The sequence below is a fragment of the Oncorhynchus nerka genome, linkage group LG16 (genome assembly GCF_034236695.1).
Source record: "Oncorhynchus nerka isolate Pitt River linkage group LG16, Oner_Uvic_2.0, whole genome shotgun sequence".
In the NCBI taxonomy this organism is placed as follows: domain Eukaryota; kingdom Metazoa; phylum Chordata; class Actinopteri; order Salmoniformes; family Salmonidae; genus Oncorhynchus; species Oncorhynchus nerka.
Window position 1 is genome coordinate 44,596,776 of NC_088411.1, and position 27,607 is coordinate 44,624,382.

The 27,607-nt window shown below is 45.4% G+C and overlaps 1 protein-coding gene across 1 annotated transcript in view; it reads right to left on the minus strand.

The window, feature by feature from the left end:
• LOC115126539 (cadherin-related family member 1-like) overlaps positions 1–27,607 on the minus strand; it is a 50,435-nt gene that overhangs the window by 19,146 nt on the left and 3,682 nt on the right. Inside the window, exons 3-12 of the mRNA XM_065002694.1 lie at positions 27,318–27,368; positions 27,089–27,178; positions 26,737–26,823; positions 20,412–20,528; positions 12,881–13,024; positions 9,706–9,784; positions 9,334–9,434; positions 8,481–8,687; positions 1,131–1,283; positions 561–725 (exon numbers count right to left, since the gene is read on the minus strand). Coding sequence (XP_064858766.1) covers positions 561–725; positions 1,131–1,283; positions 8,481–8,687; positions 9,334–9,434; positions 9,706–9,784; positions 12,881–13,024; positions 20,412–20,528; positions 26,737–26,823; positions 27,089–27,178; positions 27,318–27,368 — 1,194 coding nt within the window. The remainder of the gene's footprint in view (positions 1–560; positions 726–1,130; positions 1,284–8,480; positions 8,688–9,333; positions 9,435–9,705; positions 9,785–12,880; positions 13,025–20,411; positions 20,529–26,736; positions 26,824–27,088; positions 27,179–27,317; positions 27,369–27,607) is intronic.

A 27,607-nucleotide genomic window follows, 5' to 3' on the forward strand; every position in this document is an offset into this window, starting at 1 on the left:
GGATTTTTTCCATCTCACCAAACTGTAATTCCTGCTAAACATTTACTAGTAGTAATATCCCAGTATAAATAATAATACTGCTATGGAAGCAGATTCGTGCCAAAAGAAATAATAGTCCAATATGACCTGTATTTCAACATTGTTATCATCGTTGTTTCAATACTACTTTGTACTTCTTTCGGGCATGAATCTGGTTACACAGTTTCTGTTGACATTTTAGTCATTTAGCAGAGGATCTTATCTAGAGCGACTTATAGTCAAGTGCATTCATCTTTTAAGACAGTTAGTTGAGTATTGTACGGAGAAAGTAGGTTATCTCTACCAATTAATATCAACATCCAGTGACACTATGCTTGCAGGTCAATCATACAGGTGTTAGTTCTCTCTCTCCTGGCAAAAAAAAAAAAAATATCACATTTTGTGGAACTCCTACAAGCCTGAAAAAAACCCCTGCTTCCCTTCAGTTTCCAATGAACCTTAACCATTAATATCCATCTATCGGGGGATTATTGCTAGGGGATTACGTAAACATATGAGGTGAATAATCCAGATGTACTCACGGTGACAGACACAACGTTGGAGCCTCCGGGGGAGTTCTCCGGGATACGTGCCATGTAATACTCTGAGGTGAACCTGGGAGTGTTGTCATTGGTGTCCAAAAGATGAATCACAATATCAGCCGTTGCACTGAACCTCTCAGGGGTGTCAATCTCCACCGCTAGTAACTGTGGGGGTTTTTTTGGGGGGGGGGGGGAGGGAGAAAAAACATGTCAAATCTATCAAATACTCAGCGCTATTTCTGCTGTTGTACTAAAGTAACAAAATATATATTATGGAATGAACATGGCGATTGCAACGCCTAGGATTGTGGGTTGGATTTCCTCTGGGACCAAACATAAAAAATATATGCAAACATTACTGTAGGTCACTTAAGTCACAATTATTCTTATATTATATTAAGCAACTCATAGGTTATTACTGTATAATAACCATTATAATTTACCATGGAAATTTCTGCACCGTTTTATTTTTAAAAATTTCAACCAAATCCATTTTACAGTGTCCCTCCTAGGAGCAAATATTCGACATCCCAGTCTGTCGTAAGTACAGCTGAAGACAGTCTGAAATACCTTGTATGTTAAGGATTTGCCTTTTTCGTAATCGATGGCAGCAGAGTCTTCAACGATGACGGTGACCTGTGCTTCATTGAGGACCATCTGGGGCACCACTCTGAGTACACGACCAGGCCCCACCAACCTCAGTTTAAATTTAGCATTCGCACCCTGTCAGAGAAAAAAAGCACACCTAAATTGAGGCTGCCGTCGATGACAATATTCGTGGCAAATACCAGAATATTTTGACCTCTTGTCTGATAACAGTCACTTTAATTTAGCCTAAGGGCTGAGGGAGAAAACTGTCAATGGATACAAGTAGAAAATATTATGTAATGTTAAAAAAAAAAAACATATTTAAAAAAACGCAGACAAGGAAATCTGCTAAAATCCTGTTTTCTGGGAACATCAACATAATGATAATGATTCGCTGAATAAAGGATTATGATATTTATTTCTGAAATGGGGTTACGTAATGTGACATACTGTCAACATACTGTTTCAGATGGATAAAGAATCCTTCATGAAATTTAGATTTAAAAAAAATATCAAATAAAAATAAATGTTAGGGCCTTCAGAAATCAACCAGCAAACATGAATGAAACCATAGTCATGGTTGGATATGATCAACACCTTAGTATCAGTCAAGAAGTCAGAGGTTAGGGTTCCACCGGTTTTTAGGACACACACTATAGGGCTATCACAGTGGTTTCCATGAGAGTAAGAGGGGAAAGAAATCAGGAATGGGGTGATATAGTGTGATAGGGTAATGGGGTGATATAGTGTGATAGGGTAATGGGGTGATATAGTGTGATAGGGTAATGGGGTGATATAGTGTGATAGGGTAATGGGTTGATATAGTGTGATAGGGTAATGGTGTGATATAGTGTGATAGGGTAATGGGGTGATATAGTGTGATATAGTGTGATAGGGTAATGGGGTGATATAGTGTGATATAGTGTGATAGGGTAATGGGTTGATATAGTGTGATAGGGTAATGGGGTGATATAGTGTGATAGGGTAATGGGGTGATATAGTGTGATATGGTAATGTGTTGATATAGTGTGATAGGGTAATGGGGTGATATAGTGTGATAGGGTAATGGGGTGATATAGTGTGATAGGGTAATGGGGTGATATAGTGTGATAGGGTAATGGGGTGATATAGCGCGATATAGTGTGATAGGGTAATGGGGTGATATATTGTGATAGGGCAATGGGGTGATATAGTGTGATAGGGTAATGGGGTGATATATTGTGATAGGGTAATGGGTTGATATAGTGTGATAGGGTAATGGGGTGATATAGTGTGATAGGGTAATGGGGTGATATATTGTGATAGGGTAATGGGGTGATATAGTGTGATAGGGTAATGGGGTGATATATTGTGATAGGGTAATGGGGTTGATATAGTGTGATATGGTAATGGTTTGATATAGTGTGATAGGGTAATGGGGTGATATAGTGTGATAGGGTAATGGGGTGATATAGTGTGATAGGGTAATGGGGTGATATAGCGCGATATAGTGTGATAGGGTAATGGGGTGTTATAGTGTGATAGGGTAATGGGGTGATATAGTGCGATATAGTGTGATAGGGTAATGGGGTGATATAGTGTGATAGGGTAATGGGGTGATATAGTGTGATAGGGTAATGGGGTAATATAGTGTGATAGGGTAATATATTGTGATAGGGTAATGGGGTGATATAGTGTGATAGGGTAATGGGGTGATATAGCGCGATATAGTGTGATAGGGTAATGGGGTGATATAGTGTGATATAGTGTGATAGGGTAATGGGTGATATAGTGTGATAGGGTAATATATTGTGATAGGGTAATGGGGTGATATAGTGTGATAGGGTAATATATTGTGATAGGGTAATGGGGTGATATAGTGTGATAGGGTAATGGGGTGATATAGCGCGATATAGTGTGATAGGGTAATGGGGTGATATATTGTGATAGGGTAACGGGGTGATATAGTGTGATATAGTGTGATAGGGTAATGGGGTGATATAGTGTGATATGGTAATGGGTTGATATAGTGTGATAGGGTAATGGGGTGATATAGTGTGATAGGGTAATGGGGTGATATAGTGTGATAGGGTAATGGGGTGATATAGCGCGATATAGTGTGATAGGGTAATGGGGTGATATATTGTGATAGGGTAATGGGTTGATATAGTGTGATAGGGTAATGGGGTGATATAGTGTGATATGGTAATGGGTTGATATACTGTGATAGGGTAATGGGGTGATATAGTGTGATAGGGTAATGGGGTGATATAGTGTGATAGGGTAATGGGGTGATATAGTGTGATAGGGTAATGGGGTGATATAGCGCGATATAGTGTGATAGGGTAATGGGGTGATATATTGTGATAGGGTAATGGGTTGATATAGTGTGATAGGGTAATGGGGTGATATAGTGTGATATGGTAATGGGTTGATATAGTGTGATAGGGTAATGGGGTGATATAGTGTGATAGGGTAATGGGGTGATATAGTGTGATAGGGTAATGGGGTGATATATTGTGATAGGGTAATGGGGTTGATATAGTGTGATATGGTAATGGGTTGATATAGTGTGATAGGGTAATGGGGTGATATAGTGTGATAGGGTAATGGGGTGATATAGTGTGATAGGGTAATGGGGTGATATAGCGCGATATAGTGTGATAGGGTAATGGGGTGATATAGTGTGATAGGGTAATGGGGTGATATAGTGTGATATAGTGTGATAGGGTAATGGGTGATATAGTGTGATATAGTGTGATAGGGTAATGGGGTGATATAGTGTGATATAGTGTGATAGGGTAATGGGTGATATAGTGTGATAGGGTAATGGGGTGATATAGTGTGATATAGTGTGATAGGGTAATGGGTGATATAGTGTGATATAGTGTGATAGGGTAATGGGGTGATATAGTGTGATAGGGTAATGGGGTGATATAGTGTGATAGGGTAATGGGTTGATATAGTGTGATAGGGTAATGGGGTGATATAGTGTGATAGGGTAATGGGGTGATATAGTGTGATAGGGCAATGGGGAGATATAGTGTGATATGGTAATGGGGTGATATAGTGTGATAGGGTAATGGGGTGATATAGTGTGATAGGGTAACGGGGTGATATAGTGTGATATGGTAATGGGGTGATATAGTGTGATAGGGTAATGGGTGATATAGTGTGATAGGGTAATGGGGTGATATAGTGTGATATAGTGTGATAGGGTAATGGGGTGATATATTGTGATATAGTGTGATAGGGTAATGGGTGATATAGTGTGATATAGTGTGATAGGGTAATGGGGTGATATAGTGTGATAGGGTAATGGGGTGATATAGTGTGATATGGTAATGGGTTGATATAGTGTGATAGGGTAATGGGGTGATATAGTGTGATAGGGTAATGGGGTGATATAGTGTGATAGGGTAATGGGGTGATATAGTGTGATAGGGTAATGGGTGAGATATAGTGTGATAGGGTAATGGGGTGATATAGTGTGATATGGTAATGGGTTGATATAGTGTGATAGGGTAATGGGGTGATATAGTGTGATAGGGTAATGGGGTGATATAGTGTGATAGGGTAATGGGGTGATATATTGTGATAGGGTCATGGGGTTGATATAGTGTGATATGGTAATGGGTTGATATAGTGTGATAGGGTAATGGGGTGATATAGTGTGATAGGGTAATGGGGTGATATAGTGTGATAGGGTAATGGGGTGATATAGCGCGATATAGTGTGATAGGGTAATGGGGTGATATAGTGTGATAGGGTAATGGGGTGATATAGTGTGATATAGTGTGATAGGGTAATGGGGTAATATAGTGTGATAGGGTAATATATTGTGATAGGGTAATGGGGTGATATAGTGTGATAGGGTAATGGGGTGATATAGTGTGATAGGGTAATGGGGTGATAAAGCGCGATATAGTGTGATAGGGTAATGGGGTGATATAGTGTGATATAGTGTGATAGGGTAATGGGTGATATAGTGTGATATAGTGTGATAGGGTAATGGGGTGATATAGTGTGATATAGTGTGATAGGGTAATGGGTGATATAGTGTGATAGGGTAATGGGGTGATATAGTGTGATAGGGTAATGGGTTGATATAGTGTGATAGGGTAATGGGGTGATATAGTGTGATAGGGTAATGGGGTGATATAGTGTGATAGGGCAATGGGGAGATATAGTGTGATATGGTAATGGGGTGATATAGTGTGATAGGGTAATGGGGTGATATAGTGTGATAGGGTAATGGGGTGATATAGTGTGATATGGTAATGGGGTGATATAGTGTGATAGGGTAATGGGTGATATAGTGTGATAGGGTAATGGGGTGATATAGTGTGATATAGTGTGATAGGGTAATGGGGTGATATATTGTGATAGGGTAATGGGGTGATATAGTGTGATATAGTGTGATAGGGTAATGGGTGATATAGTGTGATATAGTGTGATAGGGTAATGGGGTGATATAGTGTGATAGGGTAATGGGGTGATATAGTGTGATAGGGTAATGGGTTGATATAGTGTGATAGGGTAATGGGGTGATATAGTGTGATAGGGTAATGGGGTGATATAGTGTGATAGGGTAATGGGGTGATATAGTGTGATAGGGTAATGGGTGAGATATAGTGTGATAGGGTAATGGGGTGATATAGTGTGATAGGGTAATGGGGTGATATAGTGTGATATAGTGTGATAGGGTAATGGGGTGATATAGTGTGATAGGGTAATATATTGTGATAGGGTAATGGGGTGATATAGTGTGATAGGGTAATGGGGTGATATAGTGTGATAGGGTAATGGGGTGATAAAGCGCGATATAGTGTGATAGGGTAATGGGGTGATATAGTGTGATATAGTGTGATAGGGTAATGGGTGATATAGTGTGATAGGGTAATGGGGTGATATAGTGTGATATAGTGTGATAGGGTAATGGGTGATATAGTGTGATAGGGTAATGGGGTGATATAGTGTGATATAGTGTGATAGGGTAATGGGTGATATAGTGTGATAGGGTAATGGGGTGATATAGTGTGATATAGTGTGATAGGGTAATGGGTGATATAGTGTGATATAGTGTGATAGGGTAATGGGGTGATATAGTGTGATAGGGTAATGGGGTGATATAGTGTGATAGGGTAATGGGTTGATATAGTGTGATAGGGTAATGGGGTGATATAGTGTGATAGGGTAATGGGGTGATATAGTGTGATAGGGCAATGGGGAGATATAGTGTGATATGGTAATGGGGTGATATAGTGTGATAGGGTAATGGGGTGATATAGTGTGATAGGGTAATGGGGTGATATAGTGTGATATGGTAATGGGGTGATATAGTGTGATAGGGTAATGGGTGATATAGTGTGATAGGGTAATGGGGTGATATAGTGTGATATAGTGTGATAGGGTAATGGGGTGATATATTGTGATAGGGTAATGGGGTGATATAGTGTGATATAGTGTGATAGGGTAATGGGTGATATAGTGTGATATAGTGTGATAGGGTAATGGGGTGATATAGTGTGATAGGGTAATGGGGTGATATAGTGTGATAGGGTAATGGGTTGATATAGTGTGATAGGGTAATGGGGTGATATAGTGTGATAGGGTAATGGGGTGATATAGTGTGATAGGGTAATGGGTGAGATATAGTGTGATAGGGTAATGGGGTGATATAGTGTGATAGGGTAATGGGTGATATAGTGTGATATAGTGTGATAGGGTAATGGGGTGATATAGTGTGATAGGGTAATATATTGTGATAGGGTAATGGGGTGATATAGTGTGATAGGGTAATGGGGTGATATAGTGTGATAGGGTAATGGGGTGATAAAGCGCGATATAGTGTGATAGGGTAATGGGGTGATATAGTGTGATATAGTGTGATAGGGTAATGGGTGATATAGTGTGATATAGTGTGATAGGGTAATGGGGTGATATAGTGTGATATAGTGTGATAGGGTAATGGGTGATATAGTGTGATAGGGTAATGGGGTGATATAGTGTGATATAGTGTGATAGGGTAATGGGTGATATAGTGTGATATAGTGTGATAGGGTAATGGGGTGATATAGTGTGATAGGGTAATGGGGTGATATAGTGTGATAGGGTAATGGGTTGATATAGTGTGATAGGGTAATGGGGTGATATAGTGTGATAGGGTAATGGGGTGATATAGTGTGATAGGGCAATGGGGAGATATAGTGTGATATGGTAATGGGGTGATATAGTGTGATAGGGTAATGGGGTGATATAGTGTGATAGGGTAATGGGGTGATATAGTGTGATATGGTAATGGGGTGATATAGTGTGATAGGGTAATGGGTGATATAGTGTGATAGGGTAATGGGGTGATATAGTGTGATATAGTGTGATAGGGTAATGGGGTGATATATTGTGATAGGGTAATGGGGTGATATAGTGTGATATAGTGTGATAGGGTAATGGGTGATATAGTGTGATATAGTGTGATAGGGTAATGGGGTGATATAGTGTGATAGGGTAATGGGGTGATATAGTGTGATAGGGTAATGGGTTGATATAGTGTGATATAGTGTGATAGGGTAATGGGGTGATATAGTGTGATAGGGTAATGGGGTGATATAGTGTGATATAGTGTGATAGGGTAATGGGGTGATATAGTGTGATAGGGTAATGGGTTGATATAGTGTGATAGGGTAATGGGGTGATATAGTGTGATAGGGTAATGGGGTGATATAGTGTGATATAGTGTGATAGGGTAATGGGGTGATATAGTGTGATATAGTGTGATAGGGTAATAGTGTGATATAGTGTGATGGGGTGATATAGTGTGATAGGGTAATGGGGTAATATAGTGTGATAGGGTAATGGGGTGATATATTGTGATAGGGTAATGGGGTTGATATAGTGTGATAGGGTAATGGGGTGATATAGTGTGATAGGGTAATGGGGTGATATATTGTGATAGGGTAATGGGGTGATATAGTGTGATAGGGTAATGGGTGATATAGTGTGATAGGGTAATGGGTGAATATATTGTGATATGGTAATGGGTGATATAGTGTGATAGGGTAATGGGGTGATATATTGTGATAGGGTAATGGGGTGATATATTGTGATAGGGTAATATAGTGTGATAGGGTAATGGTGTGATATAGTGTGATAGGGTAATGGGGTGATATAGTGTGATAGGGTAATGGGGTGATATAGTGTGATAGGGTAATGGGGTGATATAGTGTGATATGGTAATGGAGTGATATAGTGTGATAGGGTAATGGGGTGATATAATATAGGACCCTAGTCAAAAGTAGTGCACTATATAGGGAATATGGTGCGATTTGGGATACAGCGTCTGCCTTTCAGTACCTGATCAGAGTCGTTTACCGTTATCTTCAGCCCCCTGAGGATCTCCCCCTCTGGAGGGTGCTCATACATGGTCACCTCAAATTGGCTCTGGGGCCCGTTCTCTCCGTAGAAGGTAGGAGGGTGGTTGTTGAGGTCCACCACTCGAACCGTCACCACAGTCATGGTATAGTAGTCCAACAGCTCCTCACTCGGCCCCAGCTCAGTGGCCTGAGAGAGAGGAGAGAGACAGAGACAGAGACAGAGACAGAGACAGAGAGACAGAGACAGAGAGAGAGACAGAGACAGAGACAGAGACAGAGAGAGAGAGAGAGAGAGAGAGAGAGAGAGAGAGAGAGAGAGGGGAGAGACAGAGACAGACAGAGAGGAGGGGTAGAGGGGAGAGACAAAGACAGAGAGAGACAGAGAGGAGAGAGACAGAGAGAGAGACAGAGAGAGACAGAGAGAGACAGAGAGAGAGGGGGGAGAGACAGAGACAGAGAGAGACAGAGACAGAAACACAGAGAGAGAGTGAGGTGAGAGACAGAGAGAGAGAGAGAGAGAGAGAGAGAGAGAGAGAGAGAGAGAGAGAGAGAGGAGAGACAGAGACAGAGAGAGACAGAGAGGAGGGAGAGAGGGGAGAGACACAGAGAGAGAAAGAGACAGAGACTCAGACAGAGACAGAGACAGAGAGACAGAGAGAGAGAGAGAGAGAGAGAGAGAGGAGAGAGAGAGAGAGAAAGAAAGAAAAATTAAAAAGAGATTAGACAATAAAACATATGTGCCAACCATGTAATAACCATGTAATAACCATGTGCCAACCATGTAATAACCATGTAATAACCATGTAATAACCGGATAAGGAAAGGCTTATTACTTTGACTTGGATTTCATATAATTCCTTCCTCAGCGTGACTGGATAAGCTGTTAGGCTGATACAACCACTTGTGCTGTTGATGGTGAAGACACCCTCACTGCCTGCAGAAGAAAGGAACGCGTGTGAATCATGACTCATACAGAAATCACAAATATCTGTCAAACTGTATACAAACACACGGTTTATCAGTATGTAAAGAAATAGCTTTGTATTGTGTGTGTGTGTGTGTGTGTGTGTGTGTGTGTGTGTGTGTGTGTGTGTGTGTGTGCGCGTGCGTGCTTGCGTGCGTGCGTGTGTGTGTGTGTGTGTGTGCGTGCGTGCGTGCGTGCGTACGTGCGTGTGTGTGTGTGTTTGTGTGTGTTTAGAACATACCATTGGTAATAGAGTAATGAATAGGATTAGGGTTTCCTTCGTCTCCATCTTTGGCAAACACAGTGGATATTTCAGAACCCTGCAAATACAAATTATAAATCATAAAGAAATGGCATGAAAAATATTTTATAAAAAGTACTGGAACATACACTACATACACAAAACTATGTGGACACCCCTTCAAATTAGTGGATTCGGCTATTTCAGCCACGCCCGTTGCGAACAGGTGTATAAAATCGAGCACACATCCATGCAATCTCCATTGACAAACATTGGCAGTAGAATGGCCCGTAATGAAGAGCTCAAGGACTTTCAATGTGGCACCGTCATAGGATGTCAACTTTCCAACAAGTCAGTTCGTGAAATTTCTGCCCTGCCCTCTAGAGCTGCTCCTGGTCAACTGTAAGTGCTGTTATTGTGAAGTGGAGCAACATGTAGGAGCAACAATGGCTCAGCCATTAAGTGGTAGGCCACTCAAGCTCACAGAACGGGGACAGCAGACTGCTGAAGTGCGTAACAATACTATACAACAATACAATACAACACTCACTACCGAGTTGCAAACTTCCTCTAGAAGCAACGTAATCAGCACAAGGACTGTTCGTCGGGAGCTTCGTGAAATGGGTTTCCATGGCCGAGCAGCCGTACACAAGCCTAAGATCACCATGCGCAATGAATGCGCAAGCGTCGTCTGGAGTGGTGTAAAGCTCGCCGCCAATGGACTCCGTAGCATTGGAAACACGTTCTCTGGAGAGATGAATCACTCTTCACCATCTGGCAGTCTGATGGACAAATCTGGGTTTGGCAGATTCCAAGAGAACGTTACCTTCCCCAATATATAGTGCCAACTGTAAAGTATGGTGGAGGAGGAATAATGATCTGGGGCTGTTTTTCATGGTTCAGGCCTCTTAGATCCAGTGAAGGGAAATCCTAACGCTACAGGATACAATGACATTCAACACGATTCTGAACTCCCAACTTTGTGGCAACGGTTTGGGGAAGGCCCTTTCCTGTGTTAGCATGAAAATGCCCCTGTGCACAAAGCGAGGTACATACAGAAATGTTTTGTTGACATCGGTGTGGAAGAACTTTACTGGCCTGCACAGAACTCTGACCTCAACCCCATCGAACAGCTTTGGGATGAATTGGCACACCGATTGCGAGCCAGGCCTAATCGCCCAACATCAGTGCCCGACCTCACTAATGCTCTTGTGGCTGAATGGAAGCAAATCCCCACAGCAATGTTCCAACATCTAGTGGAAAAGCCTTCCCAGAAGAGTGGAGGCTGTTATAGCAGCAATGTAAAAGTGGAAAGCCTTCCCAGAAGAGAGGAGGCTGTTATAGCAGCAATGTTCCAACATCTAGTGGAAAGCCTTCCCAGAAGAGTGGAGGCTGTTATAGCAGCAATGTTCCAACATCTAGTGGAAAGCCTTCCCAGAAGAGTGGAGGCTGTTATAGCAGCAATGTTCCAACCTCTAGTGGAAAGCCTTCCCAGAAGAGTGGAGGCTGTTATAGCAGCAATGTTCCAACATCTAGTGGAAAGCCTTCCCAGAAGAGTGGAATCTGTTATAGCAGTAAAGGGGGGACCAACTCCATATTAATACCCATGATTTTGGAATGAGATTTTCGACGAGCAGGTGTCCACATATTTTTGGTCATGTAGCGTATGTTAATATGGCAAGATGGTATTCAAAAAAATTATTCAAATACGATGTATTGATTATAAAGAAAATACTTGAAAAAGCTCTCAAGAAAGTGTTTACAGCTTTTCTATAACAGGGTTCTGTGTTAAAGACCAGAGGATCATCAGGTTACGATGTGCTTACAGGAAGTGAGACCTCGTAGACGTAGCCAAAGCAAGGAGGTCGTGATGTACTTACAGGAAGTGAGACCTCGTAGACGTAGCCAAAGTAAGGAGGTCGTGTTGTACTTACAGGAAGTGAAACCTCGTAGACGTAGCCAAAGTAAGGAGGTCGTGTTGTACTTACAGGAAGTGAGACCTCGTAGACGTAGCCAAAGTAAGGAGGTCGTGTTGTACTTACAGGAAGTGAGACCTCGTAGACGTAGCCAAAGTAAGGAGGTGGTGTTGTACTTACAGGAAGTGAGACCTCTAGACATAGCCAAAGTAAGGAGGTCGTGTTGTACTTACAGGAAGTGAGACCTCGTAGACGTAGCCAAAGCAAGGAGGTCGTGTTGTACTTACAGGAAGTGAGACCTCGTAGACATAGCCAAAGTAAGGAGGTCGTGTTGTACTTACAGGAAGTGAGACCTCGTAGACGTAGCCATAGTAAGGAGGTCGTGTTGTACTTACAGGAAGTGAGACCTCGTAGACGTAGCCAAAGTAAGGAGGTCGTGTTGTACTTACAGGAAGTGAGACCTCGTAGACGTAGCCAAAGTAAGGAGGTCGTGTTGTACTTACAGGAAGTGAGACCTCGTAGACGTAGCCAAAGTAAGGAGGTGGTGTTGTTCTTACAGGAAGTGAGACCTCGTAGACGTAGCCAAAGTAAGGAGGTCGTGTTGTACTTACAGGAAGTGAGACCTCGTAGACGTAGCCAAAGTAAGGAGGTCGTGTTGTACTTACAGGAAGTGAGACCTCGTAGACGTAGCCAAAGTAAGGAGGTGGTGTTGTACTTACAGGAAGTGAGACCTCGTAGGCGTAGGCAAAGTAAGGAGGTGGTGTTGTACTTACAGGAAGTGAGACCTCGTAGACGTAGCCAAAGTAAGGAGGTCGTGTTGTACTTACAGGAAGTGAGACCTCGTAGACGTAGCCAAAGTAAGGAGGTGGTGTTGTACTTACAGGAAGTGAGACCTCGTAGACGTAGCCAAAGTAAGGAGGTCGTGTTGTACTTACAGGAAGTGAGACCTCGTAGACGTAGCCAAAGTAAGGAGGTCGTGTTGTACTTACAGGAAGTGAGACCTCGTAGACGTAGCCAAAGTAAGGAGGTCGTGTTGTACTTACAGGAAGTGAGACCTCGTAGACGTAGCCAAAGTAAGGAGGTCGTGTTGTACTTACAGGAAGTGGGACCTCGTAGATGTAGCCAAAGTAAGGAGGTCGTGTTGTACTTACAGGAAGTGAGACCTCGTAGACGTAGCCAAAGTAAGGAGGTGGTGTTGTACTTACAGGAAGTGAGACCTCGTAGACGTAGCCAAAGTAAGGAGGTGGTGTTGTACTTACAGGAAGTGAGACCTCGTAGACGTAGCCAAAGTAAGGAGTTCCAACGAAGGCTGGAGGAGTGTCTTGGGCGTCGAGGACGTTGATGGTTATGGTGGCTGTAGATGTCAACACCTGATGCTTCCCTTTGTACTGGCCGCCCCCATCCTGATGGATACAACAGAAGGGTAGACATTGGACATGGTACATAATGACTGATTACCCAGTGCTGATGTTACGAGCTAAAATCACTATTGTGAAGCAACGGTCCTCTGCAGAAGTTAACCCTCTATGTTAAGGCTGTAACAGTGTTTAATAGAGGAGGTACCACTTCCCCCCTTAATAGAGGAGGTACCACTTCCCCCCTTAATAGAGGAGGTACCACTTCCCCCCTTAATAGAGGAGGTACCACTTCCCCCCTTAATAGAGGAGGTACCACTTCCCCCCTTAATAGAGGAGGTACCACTTCCCCCTTAATAGAGGAGGTACCACTTCCCCCTTAATAGAGGAGGTACCACTTCCCCCTTAATAGAGGAGGTACCACTTCCCCCCTTAATAGAGGAGGTACCACTTCCCCCCTTAATAGAGGAGGTACCACTTCCCCCCTTAATAGAGGAGGTACCACGTCCCCCCTTAATAGAGGAGGTACCACGTCCCCCTTAATAGAGGAGGTACCACTTCCCCCTTAATAGAGGAGGTACCACTTCCCCCTTAATAGAGGAGGTACCACTTCCCCCTTAATAGAGGAGGTACCACTTCCCCCTTAATAGAGGAGGTACCACTTCCCCCTTAATAGAGGAGGTACCACTTCCCCCTTAATAGAGGAGGTACCACATCCCCCTTAATAGAGGAGGTACCACTTCCCCCTTAATAGAGGAGGTACCACTTCCCCCTTAATAGAGGAGGTACCACATCCCCCCCTTAATGGAGGAGGTACCACTTCCCCCTTAATAGAGGAGGTACCACTTCCCCCTTAATAGAGGAGGTACCACTTCCCCCTTAATAGAGGAGGTACCACTTCCCCCTTAATAGAGGAGGTACCACTTCCCCCTTAATAGAGGAGGTACCACTTCCCCCTTAATAGAGGAGGTACCACTTCCCCCTTAATAGAGGAGGTACCACGTCCCCCTTAATAGAGGAGGTACCACGTCCCCCTTAATAGAGGAGGTACCACTTCCCCCTTAATAGAGGAGGTACCACTTCCCCCTTAATAGAGGAGGTACCACTTCCCCCTTAATAGAGGAGGTACCACTTCCCCCTTAATAGAGGAGGTACCACTTCCCCCTTAATAGAGGAGGTACCACTTCCCCAGAGGAGGTACCACATCCCCCTTAATAGAGGAGGTACCACTTCCCCCTTAATAGAGGAGGTACCACTTCCCCCTTAATAGAGGAGGTACCACTTCCCCCTTAATAGAGGAGGTACCACTCCCCCTTAATAGAGGAGGTACCACTTCCCCCTTAATAGAGGAGGTACCACTTCCCCCTTAATAGAGGAGGTACCACTTCCCCCTTAATAGAGGAGGTACCACTTCCCCCTTAATAGAGGAGGTACCACTTCCCCCTTAATAGAGGAGGTACCACTTCCCCCTTAATAGAGGAGGTACCACTTCCCCCTTAATAGAGGAGGTACCACTTCCCCTTAATAGAGGAGGTACCACTTCCCCCTTAATAGAGGAGGTACCACTTCCCCCTTAATAGAGGAGGTACCACTTCCCCCTTAATAGAGGAGGTACCACTTCCCCCTTAATAGAGGAGGTACCACTTCCCCCTTAATAGAGGAGGTACCCTTCCCCCTTAATAGAGGAGGTACCACTTCCCCCTTAATAGAGGAGGTACCACTTCCCCCTTAATAGAGGAGGTACCACTTCCCCCTTAATAGAGGAGGTACCACTCCCCCTTAATAGAGGAGGTACCACTTCCCCCTTAATAGAGGAGGTACCACTTCCCCCTTAATAGAGGAGGGACTTCCCCCTTAATAGAGGAGGTACCACTTCCCCCTTAATAGAGGAGGTACCACTTCCCCCTTAATAGAGGAGGTACCACTTCCCCCTTAATAGAGGAGGTACCACTTCCCCCTTAATAGAGGAGGTACCACTTCCCCCTTAATAGAGGAGGTACCACTTCCCCCTTAATAGAGGAGGTACCACTTCCCCCTTAATAGAGGAGGTACCACTTCCCCCTTAATAGAGGAGGTACCACTTCCCCCTTAATAGAGGAGGTACCACTTCCCCCTTAATAGAGGAGGTACCACTTCCCCCTTAATAGAGGAGGTACCACTTCCCCCTTAATAGAGGAGGTACCACTTCCCCCTTAATAGAGGAGGTACCACTTCCCCTTAATAGAGGAGGTACCACTTCCCCCTTAATAGAGGAGGTACCACTTCCCCCCTTAATAGAGGAGGTACCACTTCCCCCTTAATAGAGGAGGTACCACTTCCCTTAATAGAGGAGGTACCACTTCCCCCTTAATAGAGGAGGTACCACTTCCCCTTAATAGAGGAGGTACCACTTCCCCCTTAATAGAGGAGGTACCACTTCCCCCTTAATAGAGGAGGTACCACTCCCCCTTAATAGAGGAGGTACCACTTCCCCCTTAATAGAGGAGGTACCACTTCCCCCTTAATAGAGGAGGTACCACTTCCCCCTTAATAGAGGAGGTACCACTTCCCCCTTAATAGAGGAGGTACCACATCCCCCTTAATAGAGGAGGTACCACTTCCCCCTTAATAGAGGAGGTACCACTTCCCCCTTAATAGAGGAGGTACCACTTCCCCCTTAATAGAGGAGGTACCACTTCCCCCTTAATAGAGGAGGTACCACTTCCCCCTTAATGGAGGAGGTACCACATCCCCCTTAATAGAGGAGGTACCACTTCCCCCTTAATAGAGGAGGTACCACTTCCCCCTTAATAGAGGAGGTACCACTTCCCCCTTAATAGAGGAGGTACCACTTCCCCCCTTAATAGAGGAGGTACCACTTCCCCCTTAATAGAGGAGGTACCACTTCCCCCTTAATAGAGGAGGTACCACTTCCCCCTTAATAGAGGAGGTACCACTTCCCCCTTAATAGAGGAGGTACCACTTCCCCCCTTAATAGAGGAGGTACCACTTCCCCCTTAATAGAGGAGGTACCACTTCCCCCTTAATAGAGGAGGTACCACTTCCCCCTTAATAGAGGAGGTACCACTTCCCCCTTAATAGAGGAGGTACCACTTCCCCCTTAATAGAGGAGGTACCACTTCCCCCCTTAATAGAGGAGGTACCACTTCCCCCTTAATAGAGGAGGTACCACTTCCCCCTTAATAGAGGAGGTACCACTTCCCCCTTAATAGAGGAGGTACCACTTCCCCCTTAATAGAGGAGGTACCACTTCCCCCTTAATAGAGGAGGTACCACTTCCCCCTTAATAGAGGAGGTACCACTTCCCCCTTAATAGAGGAGGTACCACTTCCCCCTTAATAGAGGAGGTACCACTTCCCCCTTAATAGAGGAGGTACCACTTCCCCCTTAATAGAGGAGGTACCACTTCCCCTTAATAGAGGAGGTACCCCCCTTAATAGAGGAGGTACCACTTTCCCCCTTAATAGAGGAGGTACCACTTCCCCCTTAATAGAGGAGGTACCACATCCCCCTTAATAGAGGAGGTACCACTTCCCCCCTTAATAGAGGAGGTACCACTTCCCCCTTAATAGAGGAGGTACCACTTCCCCCTTAATAGAGGAGGTACCACTTCCCCCTTAATAGAGGAGGTACCACTTCCCCCTTAATAGAGGAGGTACCACTTCCCCCTTAATAGAGGAGGTACCACTTCCCCCTTAATAGAGGAGGTACCACTTCCCCCTTAATAGAGGAGGTACCACTTCCCCCTTAATAGAGGAGGTACCACTTCCCCCTTAATAGAGGAGGTACCACTTCCCCCTTAATAGAGGAGGTACCACTTCCCCCTTAATAGAGGAGGTACCACTTCCCCCTTAATAGAGGAGGTACCACTTCCCCCTTAATAGAGGAGGTACCACTTCCCCCTTAATAGAGGAGGTACCACTTCCCCCTTAATAGAGGAGGTACCACTTCCCCCTTAATAGAGGAGGTACCACTTCCCCCTTAATAGAGGAGGTACCACTTCCCCCTTAATAGAGGAGGTACCACTTCCCCCTTAATAGAGGAGGTACCACAGCCCCCTTAATAGAGGAGGTACCACTTCCCCCTTAATAGAGGAGGTACCACTTCCCCCTTAATAGAGGAGGTACCACTTCCCCCTTAATAGAGGAGGTACCACTTCCCCTTAATAGAGGAGGTACCACTTCCCCCTTAATAGAGGAGGTACCACTTCCCCCTTAATAGAGGAGGTACCACATCCCCTTAATAGAGGAGGTACCACTTCCCCCTTAATAGAGGAGGTACCACTTCCCCCTTAATAGAGGAGGTACCACTTCCCCCTTAATAGAGGAGGTACCACTTCCCCCTTAATAGAGGAGGTACCACTTCCCCCTTAATAGAGGAGGTACCACTTCCCCCTTAATAGAGGAGGTACCACATCCCCCTTAATAGAGGAGGTACCACTTCCCCCTTAATAGAGGAGGTACCACATCCCCCTTAATGGAGGAGGTACCACTTCCCCCTTAATAGAGGAGGTACCACATCCCCCCTTAATAGAGGAGGTACCACGTCCCCCTTAATAGAGGAGGTACCACATCCCCCTTAATAGAGGAGGTACCACATCCCCTTAATAGAGGAGGCACCACATCCCCCTTAATAGAGGAGGTACCACATCCCGCCCTTAATAGAGGAGGTACCACTTCCCCCTTAATAGAGGAGGTACCACATCCCCCTTAATAGAGGAGGTACCACTTCCCCCTTAATAGAGGAGGTGCCACATCCCCCTTAATAGAGGAGGTACCACACCCCCTTAATAGAGGAGGTACCACATCCCCCTTAATAGAGGAGGTACCACTTCCCCCTTAATAGAGGAGGTACCACATTCCCCACTTAATAGAGGAGGTACCACATCCCCCTTAATAGAGGAGGTACCACAGCCCCCCTTAATAGAGGAGGTACCACATCCCCCTTAATAGAGGAGGTACCACATCCCCCTTAATAAAGGAGGTACCACATCCCCCTTAATAGAGGAGGTACCACATCCCCCTTAATAGAGGAGGTACCACATCCCCCTTAATAGAGGAGGTACCACATCCCCCTTAATAGAGGAGGTACCACTTCCCCTTAATAGAGGAGGTACCACATCCCCCTTAATAGAGGAGGTACCACATCCCCCCTTAATAGAGGAGGTACCACTTCCCCCTTTATAGAGGAGGTACCACATCCCCCCCCCCTTAATAGAGGAGGTACCACATCCCCCCCCTTAATAGAGGAGGTACCACATCCCCCTGATCTGCACATCCAGAGACTCCATCCCACTCATGAAAAATGCCTTCTCCAATGGCGCAAAGAGGCGATACGTCAGACTGAGGAGCGGGTTGCCACAGATCCCCCATATGCTACAGATCCACCCCCCATCTGCTACAGATCCCCGCCCATCTGCTACAGACCCCCCCATCTGCTACAGATCCCCCCATCTGCTACAGACCCCCCCTCCCATCTGTAACAGATCCCCCCTCCCATCTGCAACAGATCCCCCCATCTGCAACAGATCCCCCCATCTGCTACAGACCCCCCCCATCTGCTACAGACCCCTCCCCCCCCATCTGCTACAGACCCCCCATCTGCTACAGACCCCCATCTGCTACAGACCCCCCATCTGCTACAGACCCCTCCCATCTGCAACAGATCCCCTCCCATCTGCTACAGATCCCCCCATCTGCTACAGATCCCCCCATCTGCTACAGACCCCCCATCTGCTACAGATCCCCCCCATCTGCTACAGACCCCCCATCTGCTACAGACCCCCTCCCATCTGTAACAGATCCCCCTCCCATCTGCAACAGATCCCCCCATCTGCAACAGATCCCCCATCTGCTACAGATCCCCCCTCCCATCTGCTACAGACCCCCCATCTGCTACAGATCCCCCCATCTGCTACAGACCCCCCCATCTGCTACAGACCACCCCCCATCTGCTACAGATGCACCATGTACATTTCATCCTGCTTTCTATGTGATCAGGCTTCCGTTAAAATACACACTTAACATATAATAAAGGGCTTGTGTTGTTGTTTACAAACATCCTGTCGTAGAACAACTTGCTCCTTCACCCAAGACAATTAGTCGATCAGCTGCCATGTGGTGGGGTCAAGGGAGGCGTTGTAGTGTAGCCTTAGGTAAATCAGGGCTGACCCATCACAAGAGCTTAGAGACGGACACACAGGGATATAGGAGAGGAGCTGACCCTCCCACTGAGGCTAAAAGACAGAGACGGAAGAGAGACCCCCAGCCCTTCACCTTCCCCCATGGCTCAGAGAAGGGGACAAGTTTTCCTCCCCCTGAAAGACAGGGAAGGAGGAGAGAGAGTTTACCCTCCCTCCCTCTGAGGCCCAGAGACAGAGACGGAAGAGAGAGAGTTTACCCTCCCTCCCTCCCTCCCTCTGAGGCCCAGAGACGGAAGAGAGAGAATTTACCCTCCCTCCCTCTGAGGCCCTGAGATAGAGATGGAAGAGAGAGAGTTTACCATTCCTCTCAAGCCCAGAGACAGGGCCAGAAGATATCAGCATTCCCAGACCAGACAAGATCAAACCAGACCAGTCCAGACCAGACCAGTCCAGTCCAGACCAAACCAGACCAGACAAGATCAAACCAAACCAGACCAGACCAAACCAGACCAGACCAAACCAGACCAAAACAGACCAGACCAGATCAAACCAAACCAAACCAGACCAGACCAGACCAGACCAAACCAGACCAAACCAGACCAGACCAGACCAAACCAGACCAGAACAAACCAGACCAGACCAGACCAAAACAGACCAGACCAGATCAAACCAAACCAAACCAGACCAAACCAGACCAGGCCAGACCAGACCAAACCAGACCAAACCAGACCAGACCAGACCAGACCAAACCAGACCAGAACAAACCAGACCAGACCAGACCAAAACAGACCAGACCAGATCAAACCAGACCAAACCAGACCAAACCAGACCAGAACAAACCAGACCAGACCAAAACAGACCAGACCAGATCAAACCAGACCAAACCAAACCAGACCAGAACAAACCAGACCAGACCAGACCAAAACAGACCAGACCAGACCAAACCAAACCAAACCAGACCAGACCAGATCAAACCAAACCAGACCAAACCAAACCAGACCAAAACAGACCAGACCAGATCAAACCAAACCAAACCAAACCAAACCAGACCAGACCAGATCAAACCAAACCAAACCAGACCAGATCAAACCAGACCAGACCAGACCAAACCAAACCAGACCAAACCAAACCAGACCAGACAGGTGTGATACATTGCTCTTTGGGTTTTTAGGTCTTTCACATCTATAAAGCACTTTGTGACAACTGTGTTAAAAGAGCTTTAATAATTATTTTTTTTGGGGGGGGGGTTAATTGATTGATGGATTGATTGACACATAGCTAGCCTACACTCACCTTGGCAACCACTATCACAAAGTGTGTTGCTGTGGTCTCGTAGTCGAGCGTCTCGCCTGGTTTGATCCGCAGGACCCCACTGTGGCCGTCCATGGTGAACCTGGTAGTAGTGGCACCCTGGGAACAGACAGTAAAACCCTGGATTATGATAATGCATACTGAGATCTAAACTTAACTACATCTAACTAATCGCACCCTCCATTCAATGACTAATCGCACCCTCCATTCAATGACTAATCGCACCCTCCATTCAATGACAAATCCACCCTCCATTCAATGACTAATCGCACCCTCCATTCAATGACTAATCGCACCCTCCATTCAATGACTAATCGCACCCTCCATTCAGTGACTAATCGCACCCTCCATTCAGTGACTAATCGCACCCTCCATTCAGTGACTAATCGCACCCTCCATTCAATGACTAATCGCACCCTCCATTCAATGACAAATCCACCCTCCATTCAATGACTAATCGCACCCTCCATTCAATGACTAATCACACCCTCCATTCAATGACTAATCGCACCCTCCATTCAGTGACTAATCACACCCTCCATTCAGTGACTAATCACACCCTCCATTCAATGACTAATCGCACCCTCCATTCAATGACAAATCACACCCTCCATTCAGTGACTAATCACACCCTCCATTCAATGACTAATCGCACCCTCCATTCAGTGACTAATCACACCCTCCATTCAGTGACTAATCACACCCTCCATTCAATGACTAATCGCACCCTCCATTCAATGACTAATCGCACCCTCCATTCAGTGACTAATCACACCCTCCATTCAGTGACTAATCGCACCCTCCATTCAGTGACTAATCACACCCTCCATTCAGTGACTAATCACACCCTCCATTCAATGACTAATCGCACCCTCCATTCAATGACTAATCACACCCTCCATTCAATGACTAATCGCACCCTCCATTCAGTGACTAATCACACCCTCCATTCAGTGACTAATCACACCCTCCATTCAATGACTAATCGCACCCTCCATTCAATGACAAATCACACCCTCCATTCAGTGACTAATCACACCCTCCATTCAATGACTAATCGCACCCTCCATTCAGTGACTAATCACACCCTCCATTCAGTGACTAATCGCACCCTCCATTCAATGACTAATCGCACCCTCCATTCAATGACAAATCACACCCTCCATTCAGTGACTAATCACACCCTCCATTCAATGACTAAATGCACCCTCCATTCAGTGACTAATCACACCCTCCATTCAGTGACTAATCACACCCTCCATTCAATGACTAATCGCACCCTCCATTCAGTGACTAATCACACCCTCCATTCAGTGACTAATCGCACCCTCCATTCAGTGACTAATCACACCCTCCATTCAGTGACTAATCACACCCTCCATTCAATGACTAATCGCACCCTCCATTCAATGACTAATCGCACCCTCCATTCAGTAACTAATCGCACCCTCCATTCAGTGACTAATCACACCCTCCATTCAGTGACTAATCACACCCTCCATTCAGTGACTAATCACACCCTCAATTCAATGACTAATTGCACCCATTCAATGACTAATCACACCCTCCATTCAATGACTAACATTCACACATAAAACCCAACCAATTCCACAACAGACATCAAATCCAACCAAAACCACATCACACATCAAACCAACCAATAACGTCACACATCTAAATATAGCTAAAACAACCAATAACAGTCGACATATGAACAGTGCCAACTACTGTTTGTTTGCTGATGGCCAAAAGCTACCCTAAGCTTCAGCTAAGCCCTCAATAACTTACTAAAATGTAATTGAAATGTAATCCACTAGAGGGGCACCATTTCCTGCCTCCACTCTAGTGTAAAATTAATTGTTTTCTCTCCACAGATGGCTCCCTTCCTGTTTTTATCAAATACATGCCCTTACCATCCATCTGGTCCTTTGTACAATGAACAAAAATATAAATCATAACATGCAACAACTTCAATGATTTTACTGAGTTACAGTTCATATAAGGAAATAAATTCATTATATCCTAATCTATGAATTTCATATGACTGGGAACGCAGATATGCATCTGTTGGTCACAGAGACCTTCATAAAAAAGGTTATTGGTGTGGATCAGAAAACCAGTTAGTATCTGGTGTGGATCAGAAAACCAGTTAGTATCTGGTGTGGATCAGAAAACCAGTCAGTATCTGGTGTGGATCAGAAAACCAGTCAGTATCTGGTGTGGATCAGAAAACCAGTCAGTATCTGGTGTGGATCAGAAAACCAGTCAGTATCTGCTGTGGATCAGAAAACCAGTCAGTATCTGGTGTGGATCAGAAAACCAGTCAGTATCTGGTGTGGATCAGAAAACCAGTCAGTATCTGGTGTGGATCAGAAAACCAGTCAGTATCTGGTGTGGATCAGAAAACCAGTCAGTATCTGGTGTGGATCAGAAAACCAGTCAGTATCTGGTGTGGATCAGAAAACCAGTCAGTATCTGCTGTGGATCAGAAAACCAGTCAGTATCTGCTGTGGATCAGAAAACCAGTCAGTATCTGGTGTGGATCAGAAAACCAGTCAGTATCTGGTGTGGATCAGAAAACCAGTCAGTATCTGGTGTGGATCAGAAAACCAGTCAGTATCTGGTGTGGATCAGAAAACCAGTCAGTATCTGGTGTGGATCAGAAAACCAGTCAGTATCTGGTGTGGATCAGAAAACCAGTCAGTATCTGGTGTGGATCAGAAAACCAGTCAGTATCTGGTGTGGATCAGAAAACCAGTCAGTATCTGGTGTGGATCAGAAAACCAGTCAGTATCTGGTGTGGATCAGAAAACCAGTCAGTATCTGGTGTGGATCAGAAAACCAGTCAGTATCTGGTGTGGATCAGAAAACCAGTCAGTATCTGGTGTGGATCAGAAAACCAGTCAGTATCTGGTGTGGATCAGAAAACCAGTCAGTATCTGGTGTGGATCAGAAAACCAGTCAGTATCTGGTGTGGATCAGAAAACCAGTCAGTATCTGGTGTGGATCAGAAAACCAGTCAGTATCTGGTGTGGATCAGAAAACCAGTCAGTATCTGCTGTGGATCAGAAAACCAGTCAGTATCTGCTGTGGATCAGAAAACCAGTCAGTATCTGGTGTGGATCAGAAAACCAGTCAGTATCTGGTGTGGATCAGAAAACCAGTCAGTATCTGGTGTGGATCAGAAAACCAGTCAGTATCTGCTGTGGATCAGAAAACCAGTCAGTATCTGGTGTGGATCAGAAAACCAGTCAGTATCTGCTGTGGATCAGAAAACCAGTCAGTATCTGCTGTGGATCAGAAAACCAGTCAGTATCTGGTGTGGATCAGAAAACCAGTCAGTATCTGGTGTGGATCAGAAAACCAGTCAGTATCTGGTGTGGATCAGAAAACCAGTCAGTATCTGGTGTGGATCAGAAAACCAGTCAGTATCTGGTGTGGATCAGAAAACCAGTCAGTATCTGGTGTGGATCAGAAAACCAGTCAGTATCTGCTGTGGATCAGAAAACCAGTCAGTATCTGGTGTGGATCAGAAAACCAGTCAGTATCTGGTGTGGATCAGAAAACCAGTCAGTATCTGGTGTGGATCAGAAAACCAGTCAGTATCTGGTGTGGATCAGAAAACCAGTCAGTATCTGGTGTGGATCAGAAAACCAGTCAGTATCTGGTGTGGATCAGAAAACCAGTCAGTATCTGCTGTGGATCAGAAAACCAGTCAGTATCTGCTGTGGATCAGAAAACCAGTCAGTATCTGCTGTGGATCAGAAAACCAGTCAGTATCTGCTGTGGATCAGAAAACCAGTCAGTATCTGCCGTGGATCAGAAAACCAGTTAGTATCTGGTGTGGATCAGAAAACCAGTCAGTATCTGCCGTGGATCAGAAAACCAGTTAGTATCTGGTGTGGATCAGAAAACCAGTCAGTATCTGGTGTGGATCAGAAAACCAGTCAGTATCTGGTGTGGATCAGAAAACCAGTCAGTATCTGGTGTGGATCAGAAAACCAGTCAGTATCTGGTGTGGATCAGAAAACCAGTCAGTATCTGGTGTGAATCAGAAAACCAGTCAGTATCTGGTGTGGATCAGAAAACCAGTCAGTATCTGGTGTGGATCAGAAAACCAGTCAGTATCTGCTGTGGATCAGAAAACCAGTCAGTATCTGATGTGGATCAGAAAACCAGTCAGTATCTGGTGTGGATCAGAAAACCAGTCAGTATCTGCCGTGGATCAGAAAACCAGTCAGTATCTGGTGTGGATCAGAAAACCAGTCAGTATCTGGTGTGGATCAGAAAACCAGTCAGTATCTGCTGTGGATCAGAAAACCAGTCAGTATCTGCTGTGGATCAGAAAACCAGTCAGTATCTGCTGTGGATCAGAAAACCAGTCAGTATCTGCTGTGGATCAGAAAACCAGTCAGTATCTGGTGTGGATCAGAAAACCAGTCAGTATCTGCCGTGGATCAGAAAACCAGTCAGTATCTGGTGTGGATCAGAAAACCAGTCAGTATCTGCCGTGGATCAGAAAACCAGTCAGTATCTGCCGTGGATCAGAAAACCAGTCAGTATCTGCCGTGGATCAGAAAACCAGTCAGTATCTGCCGTGGATCAGAAAACCAGTCAGTATCTGCCGTGGATCAGAAAACCAGTCAGTATCTGCCGTGGATCAGAAAACCAGTCAGTATCTGCTGTGGATCAGAAAACCAGTCAGTATCTGGTTCCACCATTTGCCTCATGCAGCGTGACACATCTCCTTCGCATAGAGTTGATCAGGCTGCTGATTGTGGCCTGTGAAATGTTGTCAAACTCTGTTCACAACGTTGACATCAGCAAACCGCTCCCCCATGCAATCCCATACACGCTGTCTGTCATCTGCACGGTACAGTTGATACCAGGATTAATCCGTGAAGAGCACACTTCTCCAGCAAGGCCAGTGGCCATAGAAGATGAGCATTTACCCACTGAAGTCGTTTACGAAGCCGAACTGCAGTCAGGTCAAGACCCTGGGGAAGACGACGGGCACGCAGATGAGCTTCCTGGGACGTTTCTGACAGTTTGTGCAGAAATTCTTCGGTTGTGTAAACCCACAGATTCATCAGCTGTTCGGGTGGCTGGTCTCATACGATCCCAAAGGAGAAGAAGCCTAATGTTTTATTTCAGATCATGAAACATGAGACCAATACTTGTTGCGTTTATATTTTTGTTCAGTGTATATCAGTTGGTACAGAATGGTGCTGTAACACCAAGGTTGTGGGTTCGGCCAGGCTGGCCTCCTGGGCTTTTCACGCACGACAGCGTCTAGGGTTTTAACAGTACAGGCTGGTGTCAACAGTACAGGCTGGTGTCAACAGTACAGGCTGGTGTCAAGAGTACAGGCTGGTGTCAACGGTACAGGCTGGTGTTAACAGTACAGGCTGGTGTCAACAGTACAGGCTGGTGTCAACAGTACAGGCTCAACGGTACAGGCTGGTGTCAACGGTACAGGCTGGTGTCAACAGTACAGGCTGGTGTCAACAGTACAGGCTGGTGTCAACAGTACAGGCTGGTGTCAACGGTACAGGCTGGTGTCAACAGTACAGGCTGGTGTCAGCGGTACAGGCTGGTGTCAACAGTACAGGCTGGTGTCAACAGTACAGGCTGGTGGCGGTGCTGTAATGGTGAGGGGGAATGTTTTTCCTGAATCATGTCGGGTCCCTTGATAACAATTGAGCAATGTTTGAATGCCACACCTTCTAGAATCCAGGCCCCGAATGATTCAGCTGTTCTGGAGGCAAAGGGGGGTCCAAACTCGTACTAAATGGAGGGGGTCCAAACTGGTACTAAATGGAGGGGGGTCCAAACTGGTACTAAATGGAGGGGGTCCAAACTGGTACTAAATGGGGGGGTCCAAACTGGTACTAAATGGAGGGGGTCCAAACTGGTACTAAATGGAGGGGGTCCAAACTGGTACTAAATGGAGGGGGTTCAAACCGGTACTAAATAGAGGGGGTCCAAACTGGTACTAAATGGAGGGGGTCCAAACTGGTACTAAATGGAGGGGGTCCAAACCTAATAAACTGGCCACTGTTATATATACAGTATATTTATACATATATTATTATATATTATGTACTGTATGACAATGGATCCCCCATATAACCTTTGATCTAACTCTGAACTCTCTAACTTTCTGTCAGACCAGGACAGTGTTCATTAGGGCAAACTGTAGGGTGAAAAAAAAGGTTTTATTTGACAAGTTCATAGAGTCCCTCCCTGTTTCAGAACATGTTCTGTCTATGTATGAGCCAGACCCAGGGCTGTGGACATGATCTACCAGTAAGTAGTAGTTGACACTGCCTCCAGAGCCCATGTCTTTATCCACCGCTTGTACTCTGTAAACGCTGCTTCCAGCTGCGGTGTCCTGCAGATGACACAAACATCAATGACATTAATTAGAACATTGCCTGTGCGCTTATCTAAGTACATATCCGGTAGAGCTCTAATAACAGGGTGTCTTTACTGGTCGACATGTCATACAGGCCCCTGGGTTACTGAAATCGCATCATCTCTAAACACATGATGACACTAATTTCACATCTATCGTTATCTTTAAGCATTATCTCCGATGACATTTTAAACCAAATGACAGAGCTGTCTTCACGTCGAGGACGGGTTTTAACACTGACCTCGGGGACGTCCACGGTGAAAGGCAGGTTCTGGAACTCTGGTTGCTCGTCGTTGGCGTCGGTGACAAACACCCGTATCGTCTCGACAACCTAAAGGAAGGAACAAACAGATGACATCACAATAGCCCAGCTGAGAAGCCAGGTATGATTATTGTATTAGCGTATAGGCCTATACATGGGATGCATATGGATTTGCAACTAATGCTGTTGTTGTCAAAGCTCAGCTCACCTTATTCCGACCATCTGTTATGCTAACAAAAGCCAAGATTTCACCTTGTTTCTGATAAAAACAAAGAACGCGTTGTTAACAGCACTTCGAAACAGCACTGTGGGTAATAACAGACTCACCAACACGCAAAGCATTGTGGGTAATGACAGACTCACCAACACACACAGCACTGTGGGTAATGACAGACTCACCAACACACACAGCACTGTGGGTATAACAGACTCACCAACACACACAGCACTGTGGGTAATGACAGACTCACCAACACACACAGCACTGTGGGTAATGAC